Here is a 25466-nt window from a genome sequence, read left to right as displayed (position 1 = left end):
AATCCCTAGAACATGATTGGTACTTAGCAAAGGTTGACTGAATGCAGAAACTACTCCTAATTTTAAAACAGTTGGTCTCAAAGTGATGGCCAAGCATATTCAATTCACAAGTGTAATTTTGATACATGTACTTTTTTTTTTTACTAAAGAGCTTAGAATTTTAAAAATTCCACCTCCCAAGGGAAAGTTATTTTCAGAAACATTAACAGAACCCTACGTAGAATACATTAAAAACAGAAATCTAGCCAGGTGTAGTGTTGCATACCTATAATCCCAGCAACTCAGGAGGCTGAAGCAGGAGGATTACAAGTTCAAGGCCAGCCTCAGCAACTTAGCAAGTCCCAAAGCAACTCATTGAGACCTTGTCTCTAAATAAAATATAAAAAAGGGCTGGGGATGTTGCTCAGTGGTTAAGCACTCCAGGATTCAATCTCTGATACCAAAAAAGAAAGAAAGAAAGAGAGGGAGGGAGGAAGAAATCATTCTAACGAAACAACATTCATCTTTCAGCCACAGAAGACAGTCTTGGGCTCTCTACTGCAATGCATATGTCATTACCTGTCACAGACAATTTTCCAGCTGGAAAATCTTGAGTTCTCACTGATCAGAGTGGGATCATCTTGTCTTGCTGCCCCCAGCAGCTGGTCTGTGCACACATCACACTGGTTCTTGCCAGTGGCAAAGTTCCAGTATGGCAAAGCAAAGGACGCATTTCCAGTGAGTCGCTAAAAGCAAAGGTCAGGTCCAGTTGTTAAATTTCTTCAGATGCAATGGGAAGGCATACAAGGTAAAGATCAGCAGGTGTCTTGACCAAATGCATTGTGAGATTAAAGGTATGACAGATGGCTGAATAAAGAAATACATTAATGCAATATTGTTCAGCCTTTATAAAAAAAGAAAACCCCACCATTTGCAATCATAAAAATGAACATAGAGAACATTATGCTAAGTGAAGTAAGCCAGATAGAGAAAGAAAAATTCTGCATGATCTCATTTACTTAAAAAAAAATCAAATACATAGAAACTGGTGGTTACCAGGGATGGGGCAGTGGGAGGCAGAAGGGAAGATGCAGGTCTAAAGATACAAAGTTGCAATTGTGCAGGATGAATCAACCTAGAGATCTAAGGTACAACCTGAGGACTGTGCCTCATAATATTGTACTACGTACTTGCAACTTGCCTATACAGACTTTAGATACTCCTAACACTCACTAAAAAGAAAGTTAGCTATATGAGATCCTGAATATGTTAATTTTCTTGACTGTACTTATCACTTTACCATGGATACCAAGACAAGCATGCCAAAACATCATGTTTCAGGGCTGGAGTTGTGGCTCAGTGGTAGAGAGCTTGCCTGGCATATATGGGACCCTGGGTTTGATCCTCAGCACCATATAAAAATAAATAAATAAAATAAAAGAGCTATTGACAACTAAAACATATTTTTAAAAAACATGTTGTACAGTACTCATTAAATACATACATATATATATATATATATATATTCTAATTAGAAGTATCAAACATATAAGTTTTGACCAACCTGCAGATCTCTTTCCAGCCACAACAAATGATACCGGTGCCAGGTAACAAAGGCAGGCCCTTGGTGTGAGAAATCTATGGCCTTGTAGGGGCGCCCTGGTCCTAAAATAATTGGGAAACATATTAGAGATCACAGAGTGGGATATTTAAAATGTTAACCCTTATATGGGATGTGAATATACAGCCACAACACTTTAGAAAAAATATATATATTTATATTTTATATGTTTATAAAATATATATTTATGTTTATATGTTTATGAAATATATTTTTAAAAGATAAAATATATTTTTTCTAAAATATTTATATTTTTTCTAAATATGGCTTTTATCTCTTCAAAAGCAACAGTAGCAATAATGACAAAGGAATTTCAGAAGCCACTAGCATTTTAGCTTAAAATCCCTTTTATTTCCTAAAAGCCTGACTTTAAGCAGAAAGCCAGAAAATTCAAGTCATGCTCAGCATCAAGAGCCCCATTACACAACAGCAATTCATTAAGAAGAAAAGTGTATCCAAAGTGTAGACCATTAGGAGCAAAATGAAATATATACTTTTTAAAAAGACATCTTCTAACCCATTCCTTGAAAAAGCATAAATTGATAAGGGAAGCATTAATTAATAATATAGCAACTTCGACCACACTTAGTCCTAATGCAGCTTTTGTATGACCAAAAGAGAACTTTCGTGGATTCATCCTTGTCCATCAATCAGCTACAACAGCTAGCTGACAAGCATGGTTGCCGAGACCAGAGAGAGAAAACTACATCCAAACCAATTTGGCTGGCCACTGGAACTGCCAATTCAGTGAAACGCTTTGGGCAATTTAATGCCTTCCTGGCTGCCTGTTCCATCCTTCTTCCCTCTTTCATAACAGCTTTTGATGGTTATGTAGAAACTTTAGCTAACTTTAGTTCTTTTTCAAAGTACCTATAATAACTTCAGAGAGCTGAACAGACATGAATATAAATTTAATTCCTAGATATGACCAGAAACTAAAGTTTTCTTTTCCTCTTGAGAGACTACCCTCTCATAAAGCAAAAACTCCTCAGAGTGATGACAGGAAAACTATAAAGGTTGATAGCCGGAAGAGCCACCTTCCCTATCGATAAAGAAAGACAGATGCTTACCTGAAAGGCAGGTTTTAAAAAGACTTATACCAAAAGCAAACTGCTATTGCTGCCATTGGCTACAAAATTACAAAGTCTTTTTTTTAAGTGTTTTAATCTAGCACAAAGTTTCAAGTCCTCCAAAAATAATAATAAGGAGGCATAAGAGACAGGAATAAGGAATGCCACAGGTGGGCAATACCAAGTGAGAAGTGCACCATTTCAAGTGAGTTCAATGTCTCTATTCACCCTCATCCCAATGAGGGAACTCCAAAGTAGGACCAGCTAAGTGTGTACAGCTGCCATGAGAAGAATCTAGAATGCATCCATTCTCCTGGAACAAACTGATGGCTTCTCTCAACTGATAAATAACTCAGGATAAAGCTGCACCTATTTGGTTAATGAGGTTCACAGAAGACAGTCTTCCAGTCCAACTCCTGTCCAGGACAGGGAAGGGTCCTTGGTATTTCTCAAGTATCATTTGCATTTCACGTTTTCTCAAGCATCCAACGTAACCGTGGTCTGCAAGGCCAAACAGGAGGAACTCTAACATTGTTGTGACCCAGCTTGTATTTTTCCTTGACAATACAACTCCAAAAAGCCTGGGCATTCCTAACACAGCCTGGGAACCATGAGTGATGATATAATTCAAAGTCTAAAGACCCGGGAGTTTAAAGCACTGTCCACCTCCCACAGGAGAACTCCAGTTCTGCACAAAGGAGCATCATGTGCTTTGGCACTTGTTTGGTTAATTCCTCTAATTGGAAGAAGAGGTCAGAGAGGGCTTCCATAGCCAGATTTGTAATTTTTTTTTGTTTCTGGAATGGAAAGGAACTTGCTCTCACTTCACCGACTCATGCCTTTGAAGATTAAGGGCTTCATAGAGAACAGCTTAGACTTTGAACCAAACAAACTAGAGGAGAGAACCCTTTGAAATGTCTGTAGCCAACATACAGGAAGAAACTGCTGCCTTCTGCCTTCAGGTAGCATTTGGTGATTCTGTGACTTTGATAAACCTAGCCCTGCCTTGAGGTTGCTCTCTTGTTAATTAACTAGTGTCAAAAGACTCCCTACCCCATCTCCCCAGCAAACGCAAACCTGTAATAAACCTTAAGCCCAGGGGAAAACCCACCTAATAATGTATCTCTAACAGAATAATAATGCAGCCACACAAAAAAATCATAAATGCTGCAGTTGGCGATCTGTGGCTCAGTCCTACTGGGCCCAAGCAGGCCCAGCCAGTGCTGGGTAGTGATCACGTAGTCAGGGTGGGTCCTCTTCTTGGCGAGGTCTAAGGCACCCAAGAACTGCTCCCTCTCCTGAGGGGTCAAGGAGTGAATGTTCCGTCGAACAACTGGTGGCTTCCTCTGATTACAGTTGAGGCCGGTCCAGCCAAATTTGCAGTCTCCACAGTTGTAGCCAGCAAAGTTTCCTAGTATAAAAAGGGAAAGATGAAAGAAAAAGGAGGTTATATAGTTTGGAAGAAATTTCTGAATTGGGATCTTGGAGTAGAATTGAAGAGAACATGAAAGTGCTTAGAAAAGGGTAAAGACAAGTCAACGTGTATGTGTAGCGTGCACACACACACACACACACACACACACACACTGAAGACCAGGCGAAGCCTGGCAGGGAAGCAAGCCAATGAGAGAGGCCTTAGAAGAAACCAACCTTGCTGTTGACACCTTGATCCTGGAATTCCAGCTTTAACAAATGTGAAGAAATAAAGTCCAAAACAAGTAACAGTCAATTGACTTCCCTTAGTCTCCTCTCAAAATCCAAGTGAACTGAGCATCAGAAAGTTAGCTAGAAATATTCCCAGCAAAGAAATGGGGTATGAAATGCATGAGCACTGTTATAAGCTGAACTGTGGCCCCTCAAAATGCACAAGGACCCATCCCCAGTACCCCAGCCTGTAACAGTACTTAGAGCTCAGGTTCTTACAGAGGAAATCAAGGGCTGGAGCTGAAGCTCAGTGAAGCGCTTGCCTAGCAAGTTCAAGGCCCTGGGCTCAATCCCAAGTACCAACCAAAATAAGAATAAGAATTTAAAAAATAACATTGAAAGGTAATTAAGACAAAATTGGGTCATTGGAGTGGGACCTAATCCACCATAATCGGTGTCCTTATGCATGGTTGAAAGAGCTGCGAAGACCCAGGAGAGGACTGCCATCCATGAGCCAACAAGAGAGACCTTCCGAAAAACCAACCCTGCTGGCATTTCGACCTTGGCTTCCAGCCTCCAGAACTAGAGAAAGCAAGTTTCCACCGCTTAAGCTCCCCTGTCACCCCAGCCACCCCAGCCACCCTGTCCCCACTGTGGTACTTGGTTCCCATAGCCCCAGCAAACTGCTGAGTGCTCTTGCATACCGTACAACGTGTTCTAACCTGTTCCTTACAAATGCACACACCCATGGTGCATAAATTGGACATGTCCCTTCTGATGTCCCCCCATGCCGCCTCGGGATGTCCTCAAGGAGCCGGCTGACCACGTGGCGCACACCATAGGGCTGGCTCAGAGCCGTGCAGCGACATTGAGAGTGAAGAGAATGCACCTCGAGCAAAAGTGGACCCATAAAAAGGAAAGAGACAAGCTGCCTGCCAGGAATTGGGGTGAAATCTGACATTTAAATGCTGGTTTACTTCACCAAGGAGCCGGCCTTGAGACGAAATTGAGGGTGGCTGGCAGGTGGTAAAGGTGAGTTAGCGGCCCTGACGGGCAGGTTTCCAGCCAGCAGGCTGTCCCCGCTGCCTCTGATTTCGCTCTCCCCCTTGCTGCTTGTGGACATCCTCAGGTGGCGAGGAGCCAGAGAGCAGATTTAACTCCTGTGGGTGGAAAGGCCCAGATGCTCCTCTCGCTGAAGACCAGCCACTTGCACTCACCCTCTCCCTCTGCCACCAGATGCGCTTCTGTGCCCCTCCCTGTGCCTGCAATACTTTTGCCTGTCCTGCTAATTCTGTGCACTGGCTACCAACCAACCGGTCCCTGCAACTTCACAAGGGGTTCTCCATACTGTCATTCCTCTTTTTTTTTTTTTTTTTGGTTTGCTTGTTTTGTTTTAATGGTGGCCTTGAACCCAGGGCCTCACACAGGCTTAGCTAGGCAAGTCCTCCTGTATGATCCTTTAAAGGAAACAGCATGAACACAAAATCATTCGCGTTTGTACTCTGCAAAGAAAATGCAGAGGCTTCCCTTTTCATTAACCCAACAGATTTTTTTTTGATAGAAAAGAAAATTTCATTAAAAATACAATAGGTAGAGAGAACTAAATATAAAAATAGTTAGTTATTTTTGTTACATACAAAAATATTTTATCTACTCTTAGATACATTAGTTTTTTGTATTTTCCTGTTTCAGTACCCTGCAAGAACATAAGTAAAAATAGGCAAAAAATACTTAAAAATTATTTTTCCAGGTTGAAAATCATGTTTTTTAATAGTGTGAGTTAAATAATGAAATGCATGTGGATGACTGGAATAAGGCACTAAATACATGGTATTTATTAGTAAGAATTTATTGAGCAGCTACTACACTACTATTTGCTTTACAGGATGCTTCCAGCTTCATGTAACTTGAAATCTATTCATTCTCCCTCAGGCAACCTTACTAAAATTCCACAATCTCTATTTTTTAAAACAAATTTGATTAAACCTAGACTGGCAGATTTTACAGTAAAAGGAAATTTTTCAACATGTGATTGAGCAAAATTCTGTGCCTGAAGAATATTAACTATCCAGAGGAGAATTTAGTCAAACTTCCAGCTGTCTTCCTGGAGTCGGGTTAGATGATGGGAGGTAAATGTACAGTCCTTGCTCTACAATTGGAGAGTCGTTCCTTGCTGCAAACTGCTAAGAAACCTGGTGATATTGATGTGTCACTGACCACACAGTCATACCAGTGCAGGAAGGATGTGGACAGTGAAGGATGTGGGGACCTCAGAGGGGTGCAGGGTATATGTCCTCTCTGTTCAATTTTTTTTTAATCTAAAACCACTCTAAAAATATTTTTTTAGATGCTAAGAAATAACACACTGAAGGTTTATAATGGTAAATTCAATACATACCAATAGATAAAGGTGCAAAAATTGTTTTTGAATCTTGGGGGTCAGGTTGTTGAAGTTGAGTAATTTTCAACTTTATTCGGTGAATTTTGCAACTATACACTTTCTTTATTGTGATTGCTCTTGGTTGGTAGAAATAAAATTATCGATAACTGATTATTTATGCAGCAAATAATTTCCTGACCATCCTCTACTTGTGGAGCAGTCAAACTAGACATGCCTTGATTGTGGGCGAGGCTGTGCATAGGGGAGGATTGGGCACAGGAGGTATGGGCAATTCCTAAAGTTAGCTAATGGCTAACTTTACAGTGAAACTAAAATTGTTCTAAAAGTAAAGTCCGAAAGAAAAAAATCTCAGCACGCCTTCCTCTGTGCTCCCATAACTTTTTGTACTTTGATTCAGATGAGTTGGCAACTTTGAACTTAACCTCTCAGAGCCTGTGGTCAGGTACAAGAGTTCTATCTCACCCAGCTCTTCTGAAAAACAAGTACATTAATACACAGAGCACACAGCTTGGTGCTTGGTACAGAGTCTGTCTTAAGTGGTAGCATCCCTAGTATTTTTAGATGTCACTAATCAAAAAGAATAGCAAGTTTTTGTTTTTTGCATCTGTCTCACTTATCACTACACCGTGCACATCTTAAGAATGACATTGGGTTCATCCCCCTCTCTGTGTGCTGGCTGGGCTGGCATTGGAAGAATCAGTGAAAAGCTAAATATAAGGCTGTGCCACCACGGGGTACAAACCCAAATAAGGCACAATGCTGGTGCCTGATGGAGATGAAGGGCTTATGCCCATTGAAGCATCCCTCATGTCTGTGGGAAAAGTGAAATGGGATGACGAAGACCACACGATTAGCCTGACTCAGGAGATCACAGCTGCCTCCCGACCGTGGCGAACAACTACCAGCTAAATGCAGAGGCATTTCTCTGCATCTGAGCTCACCCGTGACCCAGAGATTTACTCAATTAAAAGAGAACAATTCTGTTTCAACAGGTCTCAGAGAAAAACCACCAGATCTCTGCAGCCAGGTCTCTTTCGTGGTTGAGCTTACAGATCCGGCCTAAAGAACTTGTGGAGATGATGAAGTCGATCGGAAAGTGTAACGACGTGAAAACCCAACACCAGAAACATTCGCTTCTTTCATTCTGTTTCCTGGTAGGCTCTTAGGTCAATTTAACATGATTAATTTTCTTCCCTTATACAAGAGGAAGTGAGGGGAAAGGGAAAAATAATACAAGTGGAAGAAATGATTTACAGTAGAGGGGGTAGAGAGAGAAATGGGGAGGGGAGGGGAGGGGAGGGGGGATAGTAGAGAATAGGAAAGGCAGCAGAATACATCAGACACTAGAATGGCAATATGTAAATCAATGGAAGTGTAACTGATGTGATACAGCAATCTGTATACGGGGTAAAAATGGGAGTTCATAACCCACTTGAATCAAAGTGTGAAATATGATATATCAAGAACTATGTAATGTTTTGAACAACCAATAAAAAATAAATAAATAAATAAATCAAAAATTTAAAAGAAAAGAAAAAAATGCAGTGTCAAATAACCATGTTGTCAGATTCCATAACTAAAAGCAAGAATTCTAAATATCTAGGGTCTTTTCTACTTTTAAATTTCAAGGATTGTTGGGTAGAAATTGCATTAAAAAGGAATTCATTTTTACCTAAAAAAAAAAAAATTTCTTCCCTTAAGCCACCCGTAGTTAGAGAGAGAGAGAGAGAGAGAGAGAGAGAGAGAGAGAGAGAGAGAGGTGGGACATTTTAGAATGATCATGTTCTTACTGGGAAATGGAGGGGGTGGGGATAGATGATACCAATCTACCATTGAGTATGTCCTTGAGCAAAAATTAAATTTAAAGAGTCAAAGTTGTCTGCCTACTTAGGACTGGAACGTCTGAACCCCACACGTTCCTACACGCACCGCATCAGCTCAACCTCAGAAAGCTATTAGGCTAAATAGGCTTAACGACCCCCGATTAGTGAGTTTACAAGGAACCCTAAATAGCCTATTCCTTTTAATTAGAGATTCTATTATTTTAATAACAATACTTTATACTTACCTAGGTCCTTTCATCTACAGAGCTCAAAAGGATTTTACAACTGCGGTTTCATCATTATCCCCATTTCAGAGATTGGAAAATGGAGGCACTTAGTCACTTGTACAAACAAGAAGTGCTCAGCCAACTGCTCCAAAACTATTTGGTACCCAAGCTTTTCAAAAGCCCAGAGACACAGCTGCAACTGACATGTCCTCATAAATGCCAACTGGCAAGCAAACCTTATAAGGTGAATGGCTAATGCCAAAATTTACTGAAATTCAGCTCTTCCTGACAATTAAGTTCAGTAATTATGTTGTGTTACAATTTATCCCTGCAGAGAATAGTGAAGTTCTCTAAGGGGAATTTGAACATTAGAATTTAGGGGATTTTTTAAATCTCAGAATTTGGATTTGTTTTTACTTATTATGCAATATTACTTTGACCAGCTTTATGCTTATGGAAACTATGGGATATTTATTTTCCAAGTAAACTTTAAAAATTCAAAAAACATCAACAAAAGCTAACTTATTCGTTGACTGCCAAAGCTAATCAGCATTTCTTCCTTAATAAGTTTTGGAGGATGCTAAGAGAATTTCAGGGGCTCCATTATGAGGCTACCAGAAGGGAAAGTCTTTGGGAAGCACAAGATCGGGTTTAAACTCTAAAAACTCCCCTCAAACCATGAAAAAAAAAATTATCCCTCAAGGCAAGTACCTCACTCCAAACAACTGGAGGACATATGTCCTGTTTTGGGACAATTGACCCATCACAGAATGATAATTACTGAACACTTTTCATCTCAGGCTCTAAGGACTTAGTCTGGTGCCCTAAGACTCAAAGAAAAAGTCCATCTAGCCAACATAACCAAAGCCATTCAAGGTTGGTATGCAAGCAGAATGGAATATTATTCAGCCTTGAAAAAGAAGAGATGCTACTATTTGCCACGACGGGGATGGACATGGAAAGCATTGTACTAAGTGAAATGAACCAGTCACAGAAAGACAAATACTGCATGATTCCTTCTGGTGAGGCATCAAAAGTAGTCAAAGGTACAGAAGTAGACAATGAATGGCAGGAAGCTGATACACAATGAATATCAAGTTGCAACAATACAAAGTGAGGAAGTACCAAAGCTCTGCTGTACAGCACTGTGCCTGTAGTTAACAAGGTACCATGCACTTTCAAATGTGCTATCAGGGAAGCAATTGTGTTAAGTTGTCTTACAAAAGCAAAAAGCTAAGAGGCAGAAGAAAACTTTTGAAAGTGATAAATATGTTTGTTACCTTGATTGTGGTGACTGTAACATAGATATCCATATGTCCAAATGCACCAACTTGTATGTATGTGCAGTGTTTTGTATGCCAATTCTGCCTCACTAATGCTGGTAATAAAGGAAAAGTCTAATAAATTAATTTTTTTAAAGAGAGAGGGAGAGAGATAGAGAGTTAGAGAGATAGAGAGAGAGAGAATTTTAATATTTATTTTTTAGTTTTCGGCGGACACAACATCTTTCTTTGTATGTGGTGCTGAGGATCGAACCCGGGCCGCACGCATGCCAGGCGAGCGCGCTACCGCTTGAGCCATATCTCCAGCCCCATAAATTAATTTTTTAATATTTATTTTTTAGTTGTAGTTGGACACAACACCTTTATTTTATTTATTTTTATGTGGTGCTGAGGATCGAACTCAGGACCTCGCACATGCTAGGTGAACACTCTACTGCTGAGCCACAACCCCAGCCCATAAATCAAATTTATAGCTACAGCAAACCTTGTTATCTATGCTATGGTAAAGCGTGACGGTCCTGAGTGAGTCAAGAAAAAGTAAATCACGGAGAAGAGGTGAGCCAGAGCCTAAGGACGGGGCCCTGGGGCAGCCATGGCCTTGACATGGCTGGGAATGGAGACCACGTACCCTGAAAAGGCTCTGCTCCTTCGCACAGGCCTGTGCACATGTGATGTCCTTGCAGCCTGGACTTACAGGCTGGACTTCATTCTGGCTCATCGTCTTTTGAAGAAGGGGGTCCCTTTTGTTCTGAGAGTAGGTCACTGTGACCCTATGTCCCTGCAGTTATTCCTTCTATCCTGCATGCTCTATTCTTTCCACCTCCACCTTTTAAAAATAAATTTGCTAGCCAGGTCAAAAATATGAGGCAGATATTGATAAGAAGAGTCAACAATTATATCTGATTACTAAAATCTGCCCCAGGATTAAATAAAATGGAGATTCCCAACTTTTGAAAACGGTGGCACTTTGTCACCTAATACTATAGAAGTGTTTTAGGGATTTGGACAAAGACATGCCTACATCCGCATCACGGCTACCTTCCCTTAGTGAATCCTCCTCAGACCCTCATGTAGCTTGATCATTCTCCTGTGTTCCAGCATCATGTGAGAAGACAAGGATAAGGTGTTCTCAGAAGGAAAATGTCTGATGCAGCGGCCACCAAAACACAGTGTCCAAGGACTTCACTGCATTTTGTATTTGAAATGCCCCACCAGCCTCTGAATGGTGCCTGGCTGCTAGAAACTGAGGGGACACACCATGAGAGGACTTGAGACGGTCCAGAAGAGCCAGAGGAAGGAGTAATACAGAGATTCCAAAGAAACAGCTGTGACAGAGACCAGCATCTAAAGGAGGGACACTGAGCAGATTTGGTAATGGGCACAGTTCAAAATCTGGACAAGAGTGGTGGGAAAAAAGCCATCGTCACCTACTAACAACCCTCCCCCCACGCTCACTGAGGACGCCGTCTTGCCTCGTCTCCCCAGAGCTGGCAAGGTCACAGCCCAGGCATAGCTGTAGTGAGAAAGATGGAGCCTGTTTGAGCCGTTCAGATCTTGAGAAACGCTGAGGCCAGGCCTGCGGAACACCTGCCTGCCACTCTTGCCCCTGACCACATGCCAAGCTGCACGCACACACACCCCCCATTCAGCATGTGGGAACCCATTTCAGGAGAGGGCACCGAATCCATCCTGAAAGGACTTGTTCTGAGTTTCAAAGCCTACTCTCCAGCTCTTTAACTTCCCCTCCAACAAACAAGCCAAAGGTATGTTGGCGTGCATTCAAAACCAGGCTTGGCCCATGTGATATTTATTTAGTTTCCATAACTAGATACACTGGAGGATATGATATAACCAGGACTTACTGAGCTACAAAACACATACAGGTTTGCCTCCCGAGGCCTGGTCTGACAGTCTGTGATAACTGTCTCGTCTCAGCGGAGACCCTCTCCACCAAGCTCTGAGCATGGCCCAGACCTGCCCAGAGGGGCCTCACCTGTGCACCTGCAGGTCCGGTTGAAGAACTTCCTTGGCCACTGCTCACGGTCATCCCGGTTTCGCAGGACGTATGGGCCACTCCAGGGCCTGGTGTCAGCTTGCACCTCTGCACACTGCCCGCGGCCCTCCTGTAAGCCACAGACGTTGGCTGGATTGGCACCCAGTGGTGGGCAGCACTCCTTGTTCACCAGGTTGTCCAAGGTCATGCAGACCCGGGGGAACTGGGCCCAGGCTCCAGGCAGGATTCTGCAGCCCAGGCACCCCAGCAGAAGCCCCCACTGCACGGGGCTCATGGCTGAGAACTGGGAGGACCCGGCACACTCCTCCTGTCTTGCCTTTCTCCTCCTTCCACTCTTGAATCCTTGAGCATCCACTTGTCAAGTCTTTCTCTTTTTTTGGTATTTATCGTTTTTGCGTTCTTTTCCTCTCCTCTAAAAAAAAAAAAATACCCACAAAATCAGAAGCTATGTGTGTGCCCGTGTGTACGTGCACACACACATGTTATTTTATGATTCAAACAACTAACACAAATTTAATTTCATTAGAGGCACCTCTAACAGCCCAATTTAATGAGGGTAGCACTTCTCACCATCCTTACCCCGTTAAATCAGGCTTTGTCTAATTGAGTTAATTTACAGAGCGCCCCGGTCATACTACTTATTATGCTGGTATTTCTAAGCCTCCCTCTCTCCTCCTTAGTCCTTGACTTTAATTGCCTTGAACTCAGTTCAAAAGCCAAACACCGTGCTGCCTTTATTCTTTCTGGCCCGCCAAGCCACGGGGCCTGGTGGGGTTTGTGTAAGGGCTGGGAGAAGCCATCATTAGGGGGATTAGTATTAGAGAAATCCTCATCGTTAGCACATGACCCAAAGCGCACAATGAAGGAGATAAAGTTTCTGGCTTGGTTTCAGGAGGGCAAAACCATCCTCTTTATTGGACCCATGTGCTCCAGCCAAGCTTGTGACCTCAGACTTCCCAGGGAGTCAATAGATGCAGTGAGCTCTTCAGTCAAAGGCTCTTTGCAGACAAGCACGCATTGCTAACTACATCGCCCTCATGACTGCTTATGATGTGCAAGAGAGATCACCACGGGAGGTCACACAATTTCGAAAATAAAGAAATATTTATTTAGGGCTGGTGTACAATGAGTTGCTTTGTTTCAAAATTATGAATTCTCTTCCTTCCAAATAATAATTTGTTCTTCTCCTGTTCGGCACAAATAGGAAGCAGACTTTTTAAAACATTTACGTGATCTCTCCCACCTCAGAAATCCATGATGGCCATTATCTAGTTACAAGGAAGGCCAGGGAAGAATCGGGAGGGAAGGATCCCAGGTGAATCTGCTAATTTATATTAAAGCATTATCGAGCGCCAGTCGAGAAAGCACCTCCCTGCTGCTCCTGGAGGACGCAAGCGAAGCACCAGACAGACAGAGGTGGTCACCTATCAGAGCATCTGAAGATTCCTTCATGGAGAAACAGGACTGTATTAGTGCCCTAGGGTCTGTACAGACCACTGATGCGACACTGCCTCAGTGTTCATAAGAACACTTTATATCTGGACAGAAAGAGAACTGAGGTTAGATTTCAGAGCAAGTTCTGAAGGAAGGAAAAAAAAAAAGTTACAGACATCCACCACCTGGACATCCATGTCCCTCACCATTGATATTGAGTTGTTGTGACTAATTAAATAGCAGTTCTCAGGTCAGGCTCAATGTCAATGCCTGCCTGTAGTTCAGTCCCATGGAATCATAATCTGAGCATTTTTATACATTCTCTAGGCAATCCTACTCTACAGCCGAAGTTTCAGGCCACTGAGTGAGAACGAGGTACAGCCCTGAAGCCTGAGAGTAGTTAGTCTCCTCGGGCTCCTGTAACAGACGCTCACAAACTGGGTGGCTTAAAACCACAGAAATTTGTTTTCCCACAATTCTGGAGCCAGAAGTCTGCAACCCAGGTGTTGGCAAGGGGCTGGTGTGTGTCAGCACCCTGCGTTCCCTCCAGCACCCTCACCCCTTCCAGCTTCTGGTGGCTGCCTGCGGGCCTCGGCTTCCCTGGCTGGAGTCTGCAGCACTCTGATCTCAGGGCATCCCCTCCCCTGTCTGTGTCTCTCCTCTGGGTCTGTATCTCATAAGAGCACTTGTCACTGGATTTAGGGCCCCCTCGGATAATCCAGGATGATCTCATCTTAAGAATCTTAACTCAATTACATCTGCAAAGGAGACTCTTTCCAAATAGGGCCGCATTCACAGATTCTGGGACATGGACATATCCTTGGAGGGACCACCATTCAATTCATGATGTCAAGACTGGGAAAAAAAATGAACTTGAATGACACTAGAATCATAACATCTCAGAGTAGGAAGGATATTCTGGATCTCGCTCTGACTACTTCCTGCCGGTACTGTAACACTTTGGGATTTTATTTTACATTGTATGAAGCTTTGGAGTTCCAAAAAAGTGAGAATCAAATTTCTTGAATACTGACTGATAGAGGCAGCAACATCACATCAGAATGCCCCACCCCCTTCAAAGTCTAGGTCCTGGGATCTCTCTTCTTTCATTATGATACATGCTAGATCACTCAGCTCATCTGAGGCTCTAAATGCAGGGTGTCATGACTCCCTCAAATTGCATCTCTGGCCTGACCTCAGATGTGAGCCCCAGATTTGTCTATCCAATTTCCTATTTGACCCTTTGGAGGTCTAGACATCTCTCATTTAGAATGTTCAAAGCAGGACTTTTTTTCCTCCTTCTGTTTGTCCTCCCTTGGTCTTCTCCATCTTAGTAAACATTTGAGTCAGCCCTTGAATCTTTGACTCTTACCTTACCCCTTCCTCACATATGCTTTCCAACGTACTTACCATATGATCCAGGGTTCTTTCCATGCATTACTCTAATTGTGGTCTGTGGATCACATGAATAGTGTGTTACTGGGCTGCATCAAATACATGGAGGACCAAAAGTGAAAGCCAGCCTTTAGAAACTTCCATAGCGATTAGCGGCACACACTGAGCACATGATCCGTAGTCTTATTAAAGAGGGCAGAAGCCAGCTAGTGCGTGGTCAGATTTGCACAGTGATGATCATGTGGCATGAGCTGCAGATGGTCACGTGCATTTGGATTCCAGGTTGGTCTGTGATTAAAAATAGTTTTTTTTTTTAAATTCCTTATCACAGACCGTTTGAGATCTGACTTATAAGATCCTCCGTGATCTGCCCCTTGTCCCTTCCTCTTGCTCTGCACTGGCAGAATAGTGCCATCACCCTGTTACTCAGATGCATCCCTCCTGTTTCCACCTTGACCTCTGTACTGCTGTTCCCTGTGCCTGGAATATTCCTGCTCAGAAGAAACCTCCTTGTCCTTCCTTGTTATTCAGGTTTCACTCTTAAGCACAGCCTTCCCTTACAGCTCATCTAAACACATCTACACCTACATCTAACCACCCGCTTTCTTCCATGTTGCATTGTTTTATTTTTTGCATAACACCTATTTATTCATGTTATGTTGATTTTACAGTTGAGGAAACCAAGGCTGCAAGACCTGAGTTAGCAAACTTAGAACAGTTTTACCTGACCCCAAGGTCATGATCTTTTTACCCTGCAGCATTGCCTCATTCATGGTCCTGGCAAAGTCACCACAGTGCCTCAAAATAAGGAACTGAGGGAAACTTAAAATTCTTCATCTCCTACTCTATGCAATGTACAGGGATAAATTTCCTTCCTTGCCTTCCGTGATCTCATTTAAATTATAAGGAACTATTTAAATTTAAACGCTTCTAATTTAAATGAATTGTTTTAATATCACTACAGAAGCCCTCAGCAGATCGGAATATTACTAAGAAATCCTCATTTTGATAGACGAGATTGATGGTACTTGAGAGAGGGCGGGGTCCCTACTAGCCTGGCATTAACTGAATTACCTTTGGATATCAAGCCGTCAGCCTGTATGAAGGGTGAGAAAATATGTAAAGCTTGTAAGGTAATTTTTATGTTATCTTATACACCTTTCAGTGGACAGGTTTCTCTCAGCACTCAGTATCCAGAAAAGCTGCATATCCTCATAGCAACCAGCTTGTCCTGAGCATTCAGGGATGTCAATCTCATGAGTTTCTTTCTTTGCCTTGGCCACTTAGGAGATGTAATGCCAAACCAGCAGCCCCCACATCATGCAGTATTTCTGCTGATTTATGCAGTATTTAGTTGGATATTTTCCCTCCCTTGGGTTCCTGAGTTCTGGGACTCTTATTTTATCTTTTTGCAAATTTATGTATTTCTCCAGCTGTCTCAAATCCTTTGAGAAATGAGGCAGAGTGTTACATACATGCACACTTATATTTCTATGTAAATCTAAAAATAATAAACATCCAGCCAAATCATTGTTGGTAAGCAAGACACAACTTAGAAAAGAATTCAAGGAGAATCCCTGAGAAATTGATGTATATAAACTCAGATCTAAGGACGTAAGCCAAGAAGATCCCAGATCATAGTTGTGGTTGCAATTAAGCATTGCCTTATTTACATGATGGAGACTCTGCTGGGAATTCAATAGCAGAATCCAAGAGGAGGTAGTTCAGGGTGTATTGAGACTTTTTGTTGCCAAGAAAAGCCATAAAATCAAGGATTGTTAGAAAGAATTTTGAAACCCAGTAAAGAAAGGCAGCTGCATTTTATGGAACTAAATAAACTGAATAGAAAAGTACCCTTTTCACTATTCCTTTTACCTTCTCTTTTAAAAATTGAGGCAAGACTCTAAATGTTAAAAAAAAAAGATGTCCTGCACATTTTTATTTTGCATTTCAGCATGTAGCTCCATCTTGCCCATAAGAAAGACTCAATGCATGCTGATGGAAAACAAATTGAATTAGGTACTTTAGAGAATTAAGAGTGGGTGAGGCAGGTTGGGCATGCAAAACTTTGGAGCAGTATGACAGCCCCCACCGTCCCTACATTCAAAGGAAGAAATGGCTCCAAACCTGGTGAGCTATTGAATCAGATGGTAAATGTCTTAGGGCCGTTGCTAAGATTAATATGAGAAAGCGTGCGCATCTTTCTTCTGCTTGACAGCAAGTCGCCTGCTCTTTTCTCCCATGCCTCTGAATGTGAAAATCCTCCCCATTTTTTAGCCCCCTGCTGGACTCTGTCGGATGCTTTTTGATCTATTCTCCGCTGCCACATCATGGGGAAATGAGATTATTTTTTTTCCTGTGTCCAAATTGTTTTCTAAATGCTGGACGTCTGTCCTGATAAGCTTTTGCTTTCTACATCTAAGAGCTTTTCTTTTCCTTGTGGTGTGAATTGTTCTTCAGAGGAATTAAGGGTTAGGAATGGGTTGTGTGGTTTCCGTTTTGTCAATCGAGTGCATTTTCTCCCTTTTGCATGACTTTATGGGTAGTGGGTCCTTCTGACTGTGTGTATACATCAAACACACCTTTAATTTCACATTTTGCATCGCTCGTCTTTGTATTCCTCTCAGTTCTTTGTTGAGCATACTTGTGCCCTCCAGTGCCCATTTTATCTTCTTGGTTTTTATCCTCCATCCTGGCACAGGGGCATCCAGTTTGTATTTTTGTTATGTGTCCCCCTATAATTTAATGACTGCCTGGGATAAGTAATAGAGCTGCTCCTCCTTCAGAATACGGATCTGTGGGAGGGAATAACTCCCCTTCCTGCCCACTTCTGGACAAGCCCAGCACATATCACCTACACATTTGCAAGAGGCTATACCTGTCTCTCGACTTTGGTACTAACACAGATGCCAGGGATTCCAAGTGTGCCATTAAGATTGTCACAGGGCATGTGACTATGAGATCACTATGCTAACATTTGCTGGTACAGAGAAGGGATGGGGAACATATCCATGTCTGTCTGTTGTGCCTGTCTGCATGTGTAAATATATAGAAGAAACACAAGAAATGTGTTGTGTGGCTGTTCCTGGGAAGAGGGCTTAAAGATGGGGAACAAGAAAGGAAGGGAAACATTTTTAATTCATGCTTTCATACTTTTTGGTTTTGAACCATGTTCATATAGAAGTTACTCAAAAAATTAATAAAAGAAATTCAAGGACGGGGGCTGTAGTTTGCCTAGCACATGTGAGGCCCTGGGTTAGATTCTCGGAACCACATAAATAAATAAAGGTATTATGTCCATTTACAACTAAAAATATTTTTTTAAAATTTATGATGATGAGTATTTGTGAGGATAACATTACATAAATAGAGAAAGTTAATATAAGTGCTAAAAAGAGTATATTTCAATCGAAACCCCAAGACAAGGACAAATTCATCCTAAAGTTTATAAGGAGAGACAAATGACCTGGAGCCAAACTCATCCTCAGTTTCTTCATCTACAAACCCCAGAGTATAATCTCTGCTTCATAAAGCTTAATGGTAAGGATGAAATATGGCACCTTTTATGTTCTCCAGCTGAACGTGTGGCACAGTGGGACAGTCAGCACTGGCACCAAGGAAACGGGGACTGTAATTACTCTTATGGCCATACTCTATGGTAATAATCTGTTCAAGAGGCTACACCAGTCTCTAGACTTTTTAATAATCTATTCAGATTTCTGCACTGGCAAACCATTTTCTTACCCATTTTTGTCCTATGGGAAACAATTACATTCTAGGCAATTTAGACAACTGCCTCTTCAATGGGCAACCAGGAAGCGGGGAAATCCTACTAGCGTATCAAAAAACCCGTCCCACTTCTACACACACACACACAAACACACACACACACACACACACACACACACTTATACACACATATACACATCTCATCCTAGAATCTACTTGTAAGAACTTTTTATAATATTTTTCTTTCTGGAAGCTAAATCATTATTTCCAGCTCCAGCATAATTCAAATATTCTTGCCCATAACATGGTACTTCTACACAGAAATGAAAGTAATCCTTCTTTCTTAGATTCTGCTGAATTAATTGAATGACAGTATGTTTACAAGGATGCTATTCTATTAGGCTTAGAACTTAGAAATTTCCACCAGTAATTATAACAAGTATATGTGAGGACAAACTTTAAGTAAGTCACAGAGACTATGGGTAAACTACATATGAGACCAATCATTAATTTCAAGAGCTGACAAAAATGAATTCTATCATTAAAAGGGAAATTGCATGGAAATGAAGGGAGACCCTCATTGCTATACAAAATTACATATAAGAGGTTGTGAGGGGAATGGGAAAATAAACAAGGAGAGAAATGAATTACAGTAGAAGGGGTAGAGAGAGAAGATGTGAGGGAAGGGAAGGGGGGATAGTAGGGGATAGGAAAGGTAGCAGAATACAACAGTTACTAATAGGGCATTATGTAAAATTGTGGATGTGTAACCGACGTGATTCTGCAATCTGCATTTGGGGTAAAAATTGGGAGTTCATAACCCACTTCAATCTAATGTATGAAATATGATATGTCAAGAGCTTTGTAATGTTGTGAACAACCAATAAAAAAATAAATTTAAAAAAAAGAAGAAGAGAAAGTTTTCTTCAAAAAATTATTGACCTGCATCTGATGCTTTTACACCAAGCTCATTATTTTATAACTGCTGTCAGAAAGCGTCTAACCATGGTGTCTGTCTGACATTGTCTTTGATAATGAGTCCTTATTTAATCTCATCTGCACTAATTCGGTTACTTTTGGTGGAGCATGCACACACACACACACACACACACAAAAGACAATTCTAAACTTTCAATTCATTTTATAAGCAATAGAAAATATGTCCTTACAAATCATGGCAGACAGCTGCCTAGTAAATGCAAATGCTGCTGTTATGAAATTTTCATTTCTAAAAAGGATTCTAGTGAAAGAGAAAAACAAACCAAAAAAGTAGTAAGTACAAACCAAACCGAGATGATTTCTAGAAATTTTGATTTACCCTAAATTGAAGTTTAGAATGATGTCATATTTTTATAGTCATGAAATTAATTAAATTTATGAAAGTCCATTGTCTGTTTATATCATTGAAATGGATTTCACCTTGGGTTTGAAGACCAGATCAGAAGTTAGTAGAGAAGTGCAGTCATCACGGAGGGGACTCATCCTCTTGTGGAAATATTTAGTCCTTACCAAAAACCAGAGTGAATGTGAAGCTGTGGGTGAGTGAGTAAAGTCATGGTACACTTGGGGACTGGGGACTACAGAGGGTGAAGAGTTAAAGAGTAAAGGAAAATGCCTACATTTTTAAAATAAATAAATAAGTCTCCCTACATGTCTTTGATAGACCTCACAGATGGTGTGTTAGTTTACTGGGCTGCCATAACAACGCACCCCACACTGAGCAGCTTGAAGGATAATCACTCATCATCTCACAGTTCTGGAGGCTACAAGTCCAAGATAAGAAGTTGGCAAGGCCATGCTCCTTCCGAAGGTGCTAAAGAAGTATGTTCCAGCTCTCCCCCAGCTTCTGCTGGTTCCTTGGCTTGGGGAATCTTCACATGGCTTTCTTCCTGTGTTTGTATTTCTATCCAATTTTCTGTTTTATAAAGACACCAGTTTATTGGATGAGGAGACCATCCTGCTCCACAATTGCCTCATCTTAGCTAATTACATCCATAACAATGCTATTTCCAAATAAGATCATGTTCTGAGGTACTGGAGGTTTAAACTTCAATATATATAACTTTGAGGGGGCACAATTCAGCCTGTAATGGATGATAAGTGGTAGAAATGGGCATCAAACTCATAAGCTCATTCTCTTCAGAATCATGTCACCCATAACACATCTGCAAATTTTGGGGTTTAGAAAAAGTGTTAGTATGGGTCACATTGATGAAGAAGAAAAACTGAGGAGACAGAAGAAAGTCTTAGCTGCTTTCTAATGACACAAGGAATTCTGCTAATCTTACTGAAATTCCAAAGGGTGAAGGGTTAGCATCTACTTCCATAAAGGTTAACATTCTTCAGCCAGTTCCAAGAGCCCCAAGTCAGCATTCTCCAGTAAGTATTATGCATGGTCCCTTTGAGCCATATCATCTCATAAATTTTACATCTAAAGGAGAAGCTAAAGATCATTTAGAGCATCACTCTTGGTTCAGAAAACCAAAGCCCATTTAACTTACTCAAGACCACAGAGCTAGTTAGTGATGGAGCCTCAATATCCATCAGTCAGCCAACCAGGAGCAAGTAAAATATGAACATCTCTTCCTTGATATAGATGTTATTTTTCCTTCTCACCTTTGTGTCAAGTATCTCATGTATGAAAGCCCCTCTTACCTAATTTTTCTGCTAACTCAGTAGTTAGGGGTGGACAGATAACAAGTATTCAACAATATCTATTGTATTAAATGAACTCGTACATGAGAACAGAGAAGCTGTATGCCTTTAAGGATAAACTCTTCAACTGAAAGTACAGGTAGGTGTACTAGGGATTTGCTTGCCCCTCCATCTCTGCAGAAAGGTCCAGAGAGATACTTTGCTTCCTTCTGAGTTGGAGGTGGGTTGGGTTCTTTCTAGTTAAACCTTCTCCTTCTTCTTTCTTAGATTCTTCCTTTGAACCAAACTCATGAGAGTCTCCTCATGTGGCATCTGCTCTTCTTGCAGGAAGTATGGACACCTCCTGGTCCTCCAGGACAGCATGATTGGTGGTAGCTGGGGACTGCATTCACCTCCGATTGTCCCTGGACTTTTGGTGTTTCCCACTCCAGGTAAATAGAATTCTTCATTCCTTCAATAGATTGTTTAATGTAAGCCTGCAATTATAATCTAGTTGTGTATCCCTTATTGGAAATGCTTGAAATCAGAAGCGTTTCAGATTTCTGATTTTTTATTTTTTAGATTTGATAAGACAGAGGGATGGAAGGGGGTTAGCAAGGATGGTGGAATATGATAGACATCATCATCCAAAGTACATGTATGAAGACACAAATTGGTTTCAACATACTTTATATACAACCAGAGATATGAAAAATTGTGCTGTATACATGTAATAAGACTTGTAATGCATTCTGCTTAATTTAGTTTTTTTAAAAAATCAATTAAAAAAAAAAAGAATGGACCCGCTCTCAGAGGGACCAAGTTTCAAGTCACTTAAAAAAAAAAAAAAAGAAGAAGATGATTTGGGAACATTTGCATATGCACAATGAGATAACTGAGGATGAAACCTAAGTCTACACAATTTATCTTATACACCTTATACACAATACTTGAAGATAATTTTATACATTTTTAAATAATTTTGTGCCCCCACCAAAAAAAATTCTTGGAGTGAAATTTTCCACTTTTCGGTATCATGTCAACACTCAAGAAGTTTCAGATTTGGAACACTTTAGATTTCAAATGTTCAGATTATGGGTGCTCATCATGTATACATATTTTATAATCTAGTTTTAACTCACCATTTAATTATATACTTAAAGTGCATGTCCATAATTTGCAGCAAAGTTCAGAGCAAAGAAAATCTATAACCTGCACTCAATCAAAACCATAGCAGTCATATCAAAACATGGCCATCACAGAGGTGGCAGCATCCAAGGGGTGCATCATGCTTAGAGGTTCATTGTAGCAAACTGTGAAAATGCTTCATGTCTGTAGTCAGGAGAGTGGACACTCATTTGCATCATGACACTGGAGAAAATAACACTTTTGACTCTTTTCAGAATTAGTATACTTTATAAAGGGTCTTTGATAACAGGATGAATCTCTGACTCTTTATTATTCGTTACCATCCCAAGGAGATTTACCAACTTCTCCAAGTATATTCAATCTAGGGGAAATCCTTATGCTGAGTGAAAGATGGCAGACAAAAAGAATATATACCATATGATTCCACTGATATAAAACTCTAAAAAATGCAAATTAACCTCAAGTGACAGAAAGCTGGCAAGCATTTGCCTGGGGAAAGGGTGGCAGGCAGGGCTGTGAGGAACGTGGTAGGTGTATTCATTATCTTGATTGTGGTGATGGTTTAACTTGTGTAATCCTATGTGAACAGTCACCAAGTTGTAGACTTGAAATGTGTGCAATTTATTGTACATCAATTATGGGGGGACAAAAAGGAGCAAGAAGCAACCAAGCTATTCTTTACTAGACAAGTAAATAAACTGTGCTACATTCCTCCAGTGGAATGTTATGTCAGGATAAAAAGAAATGAGCTAACACATGTGAAATGGCATGAAGGGATCTAAATGTATATTGCGAAGCAAAAGAAGCCAGTCTGAAAAGGCTGGGTACCATATGATTCCCAGGACATCCTGGAAGTGTCACAACCCTATATAGAGACAGTAGAGACCAGTAGCTTCCTGGGGACTGGTGGGGAGAATCGGGGGTGAGGGGAAGGAAAGGGTGGATAGGCAGAGCACAGGGGAGATTTAGGGCAGTGAAACTATTCTAAAAACCATGCATTTCACATATCATCAGAGTGTACATTTTAGTGAGTTTGGCAGCACTTGTCAAAATATAAGGTACAAAAATGTGAAGAGAAACTAAGAATAGAATACAGGTCCTTTTTGGAAGAGGTCATGGCACTAATTGTATAGACTTTCAGTTAAGAGTTCATTGTCACCCACTGTAACTCTGTAAATCACTCCACAATTGTAGATGACAGAGGGTATTATAAGGGAGAAGGAGACAAGGTTTAACTGTATGAACCTTTCTGGAGCAGTGAGTGTAACATATTTCAATTATGAGGTCTTTATTTTAAATCTGGTTATACATAATTTGACATGGTACCATCTCAGAATTCCTGCAAAGATGACCCTGCAGGACCAGGGAAGCTGCATGTGAAGGCTGTTGTATAAATGACAGTCCAGGCTGGCCCTTCCCAGCAAGAAGCATTACACCTGCGTGCCTCCAGTCACTGACAAGTGGCGCTTCTCTCTGCCTTTCCATACCTTATTCACTCTGCCGTCAACATCCACTTATCTTCAGGGCACGTTGCTGTTACCCTACCCACTCTTCTGAACTCATTCTGAACCCTGTATTTTACAATCCAGATTAATCAACTCAGAGCTTAAAAGGAACTTTCTATACAAGTTGTTTTTACAGATTCTGGCAGGTTACCAACATGTCCACCCATCTCAGAGACTTCACAGTGGCATGTTGATCTTCTTCAAATATGGGCTGATGGTAAGGCATATAATTTGGATGTGCTAAGGCAGAGAAACATGAGGTGTGGAGGAGAAAAGATATTTATGTGGGGTGTATTTTAGGCTCAATATGCTGAGCTTTCCCTTTTAACTGCTAAAGCACCAAGATTGCAAAATGTATGAATATCTGGTTGACAATTATCTATATAGAACCAAAGTCCTTCTGCTAAACTAGGAAAAAAGTAGGGATCATCTATTGGCTTCTTTCTCAGGATTCAGCAGAGCTTTGTCCTGTTTTGATCACAATTTGGCTTTCTTCCTGGTTATTCATTTAACAAACATGTACTGAGAGTCTGCTATGGGCTACGCACTGTGTGAAGTCTGAGGACCGACCAAAACACACAAACACTACCAAAGTGAGATAGCAAAATCCTAAAGGAGAGGCACCTGGGAAAGTTCCATGGGAGCCCAGAGAAGAAGGTACTGACATCCCTACATTTTCCATTCCTCTCTTCGTGTCTGTTTCCTGTTTGTGGAATATTTGTTTAGCTTGAAACAGTCTCTGTCAAAAGTGAATATTAGCCAGGCACAGTGGTGCACACCTGTAATCCCAGCAGCTCTGGAGGCTGAAGCAGGAGGATTGAGAGTCCAAAGCCAGCCTCAGCAACAGTGAGGTGCTAAGCAACTCAGGGAGACCCTGTCTCTAAATAAAATACAAAATAGGGCTGGGGATGTGGCTCAGTGGTTGAGTGCCCCTGAGTTCAATCCTTGGTATCCAAAAAAAAAAAGGTGAACAATAAACCAGGTTAGTTGAGTAAAAATTACCGTCCCCTACTATAATCTGACATCTTAAGATAGATTGATAAAATTTAGAATCAAAACATCATTTAGGAAGTTCTTATTTAGATTTTCTATACCTAGTCAGCTGAATTCCTTATCTATACCCATATAAAGTACAACATTTTCTTCCACAAGAAACGAAGGAGTTGGTCTTTTTAAATGCATGTCTTGTGGCTTTATTTCTAAGACTGTCAAGTAATATACTATTGTTTTGAGGACGTGTTCCAGTCTCATGAAGCTCGGGGCTCTTGGAGTCCTTGACAAACATCGCGTGGCTCTTGGCTGGGAGACACTCTTTTCCTCTATATTGTTAGTCATGTGATTTCTATGCAGATTGTTTTCTTGAGCTCATCCGGGTGGTACTTCTAGTCTTTGAGTTTGTGATATTGAGGTTTTTCATTCTTCTTTCCATATGAAAACCACAATTATTGAGGGACCCCAGTAAAATATCTAACCCTGAGATTGCAGATTGATTTCCATCTCTTTGCTTTCCTCAATTTGGTGAGATTCTATTTTGGTTTCCCTGTAGCACCTTGAGGCA

At 41.1% G+C, this 25466-nt stretch overlaps 1 protein-coding gene across 1 annotated transcript in view; it reads right to left on the bottom strand.

Moving 5' to 3' along the window:
- Positions 1 to 12336, bottom strand: part of DCT (dopachrome tautomerase) — a gene marked incomplete at both ends in the record, with an annotated part of 31973 nt that extends 19637 nt beyond the window's left edge. The window contains 4 exons of the mRNA XM_081303015.1: positions 559 to 725; positions 1544 to 1644; positions 3782 to 4081; positions 12042 to 12336. Of these exons, the coding sequence (XP_081159141.1) occupies positions 559 to 725; positions 1544 to 1644; positions 3782 to 4081; positions 12042 to 12336 (863 nt within the window). The remainder of the gene's footprint in view (positions 1 to 558; positions 726 to 1543; positions 1645 to 3781; positions 4082 to 12041) is intronic.
- Positions 12337 to 25466: the final 13130 nt, after the last annotated feature.

This window comes from Spermophilus citellus (assembly GCF_964194105.1).
Source record: "Spermophilus citellus genome assembly, chromosome: 1".
Classification (NCBI taxonomy): domain Eukaryota; kingdom Metazoa; phylum Chordata; class Mammalia; order Rodentia; family Sciuridae; genus Spermophilus; species Spermophilus citellus.
Note: the sequence above shows the minus strand (reverse complement) of the source record. Positions and strands in the feature narration are given on the sequence as shown.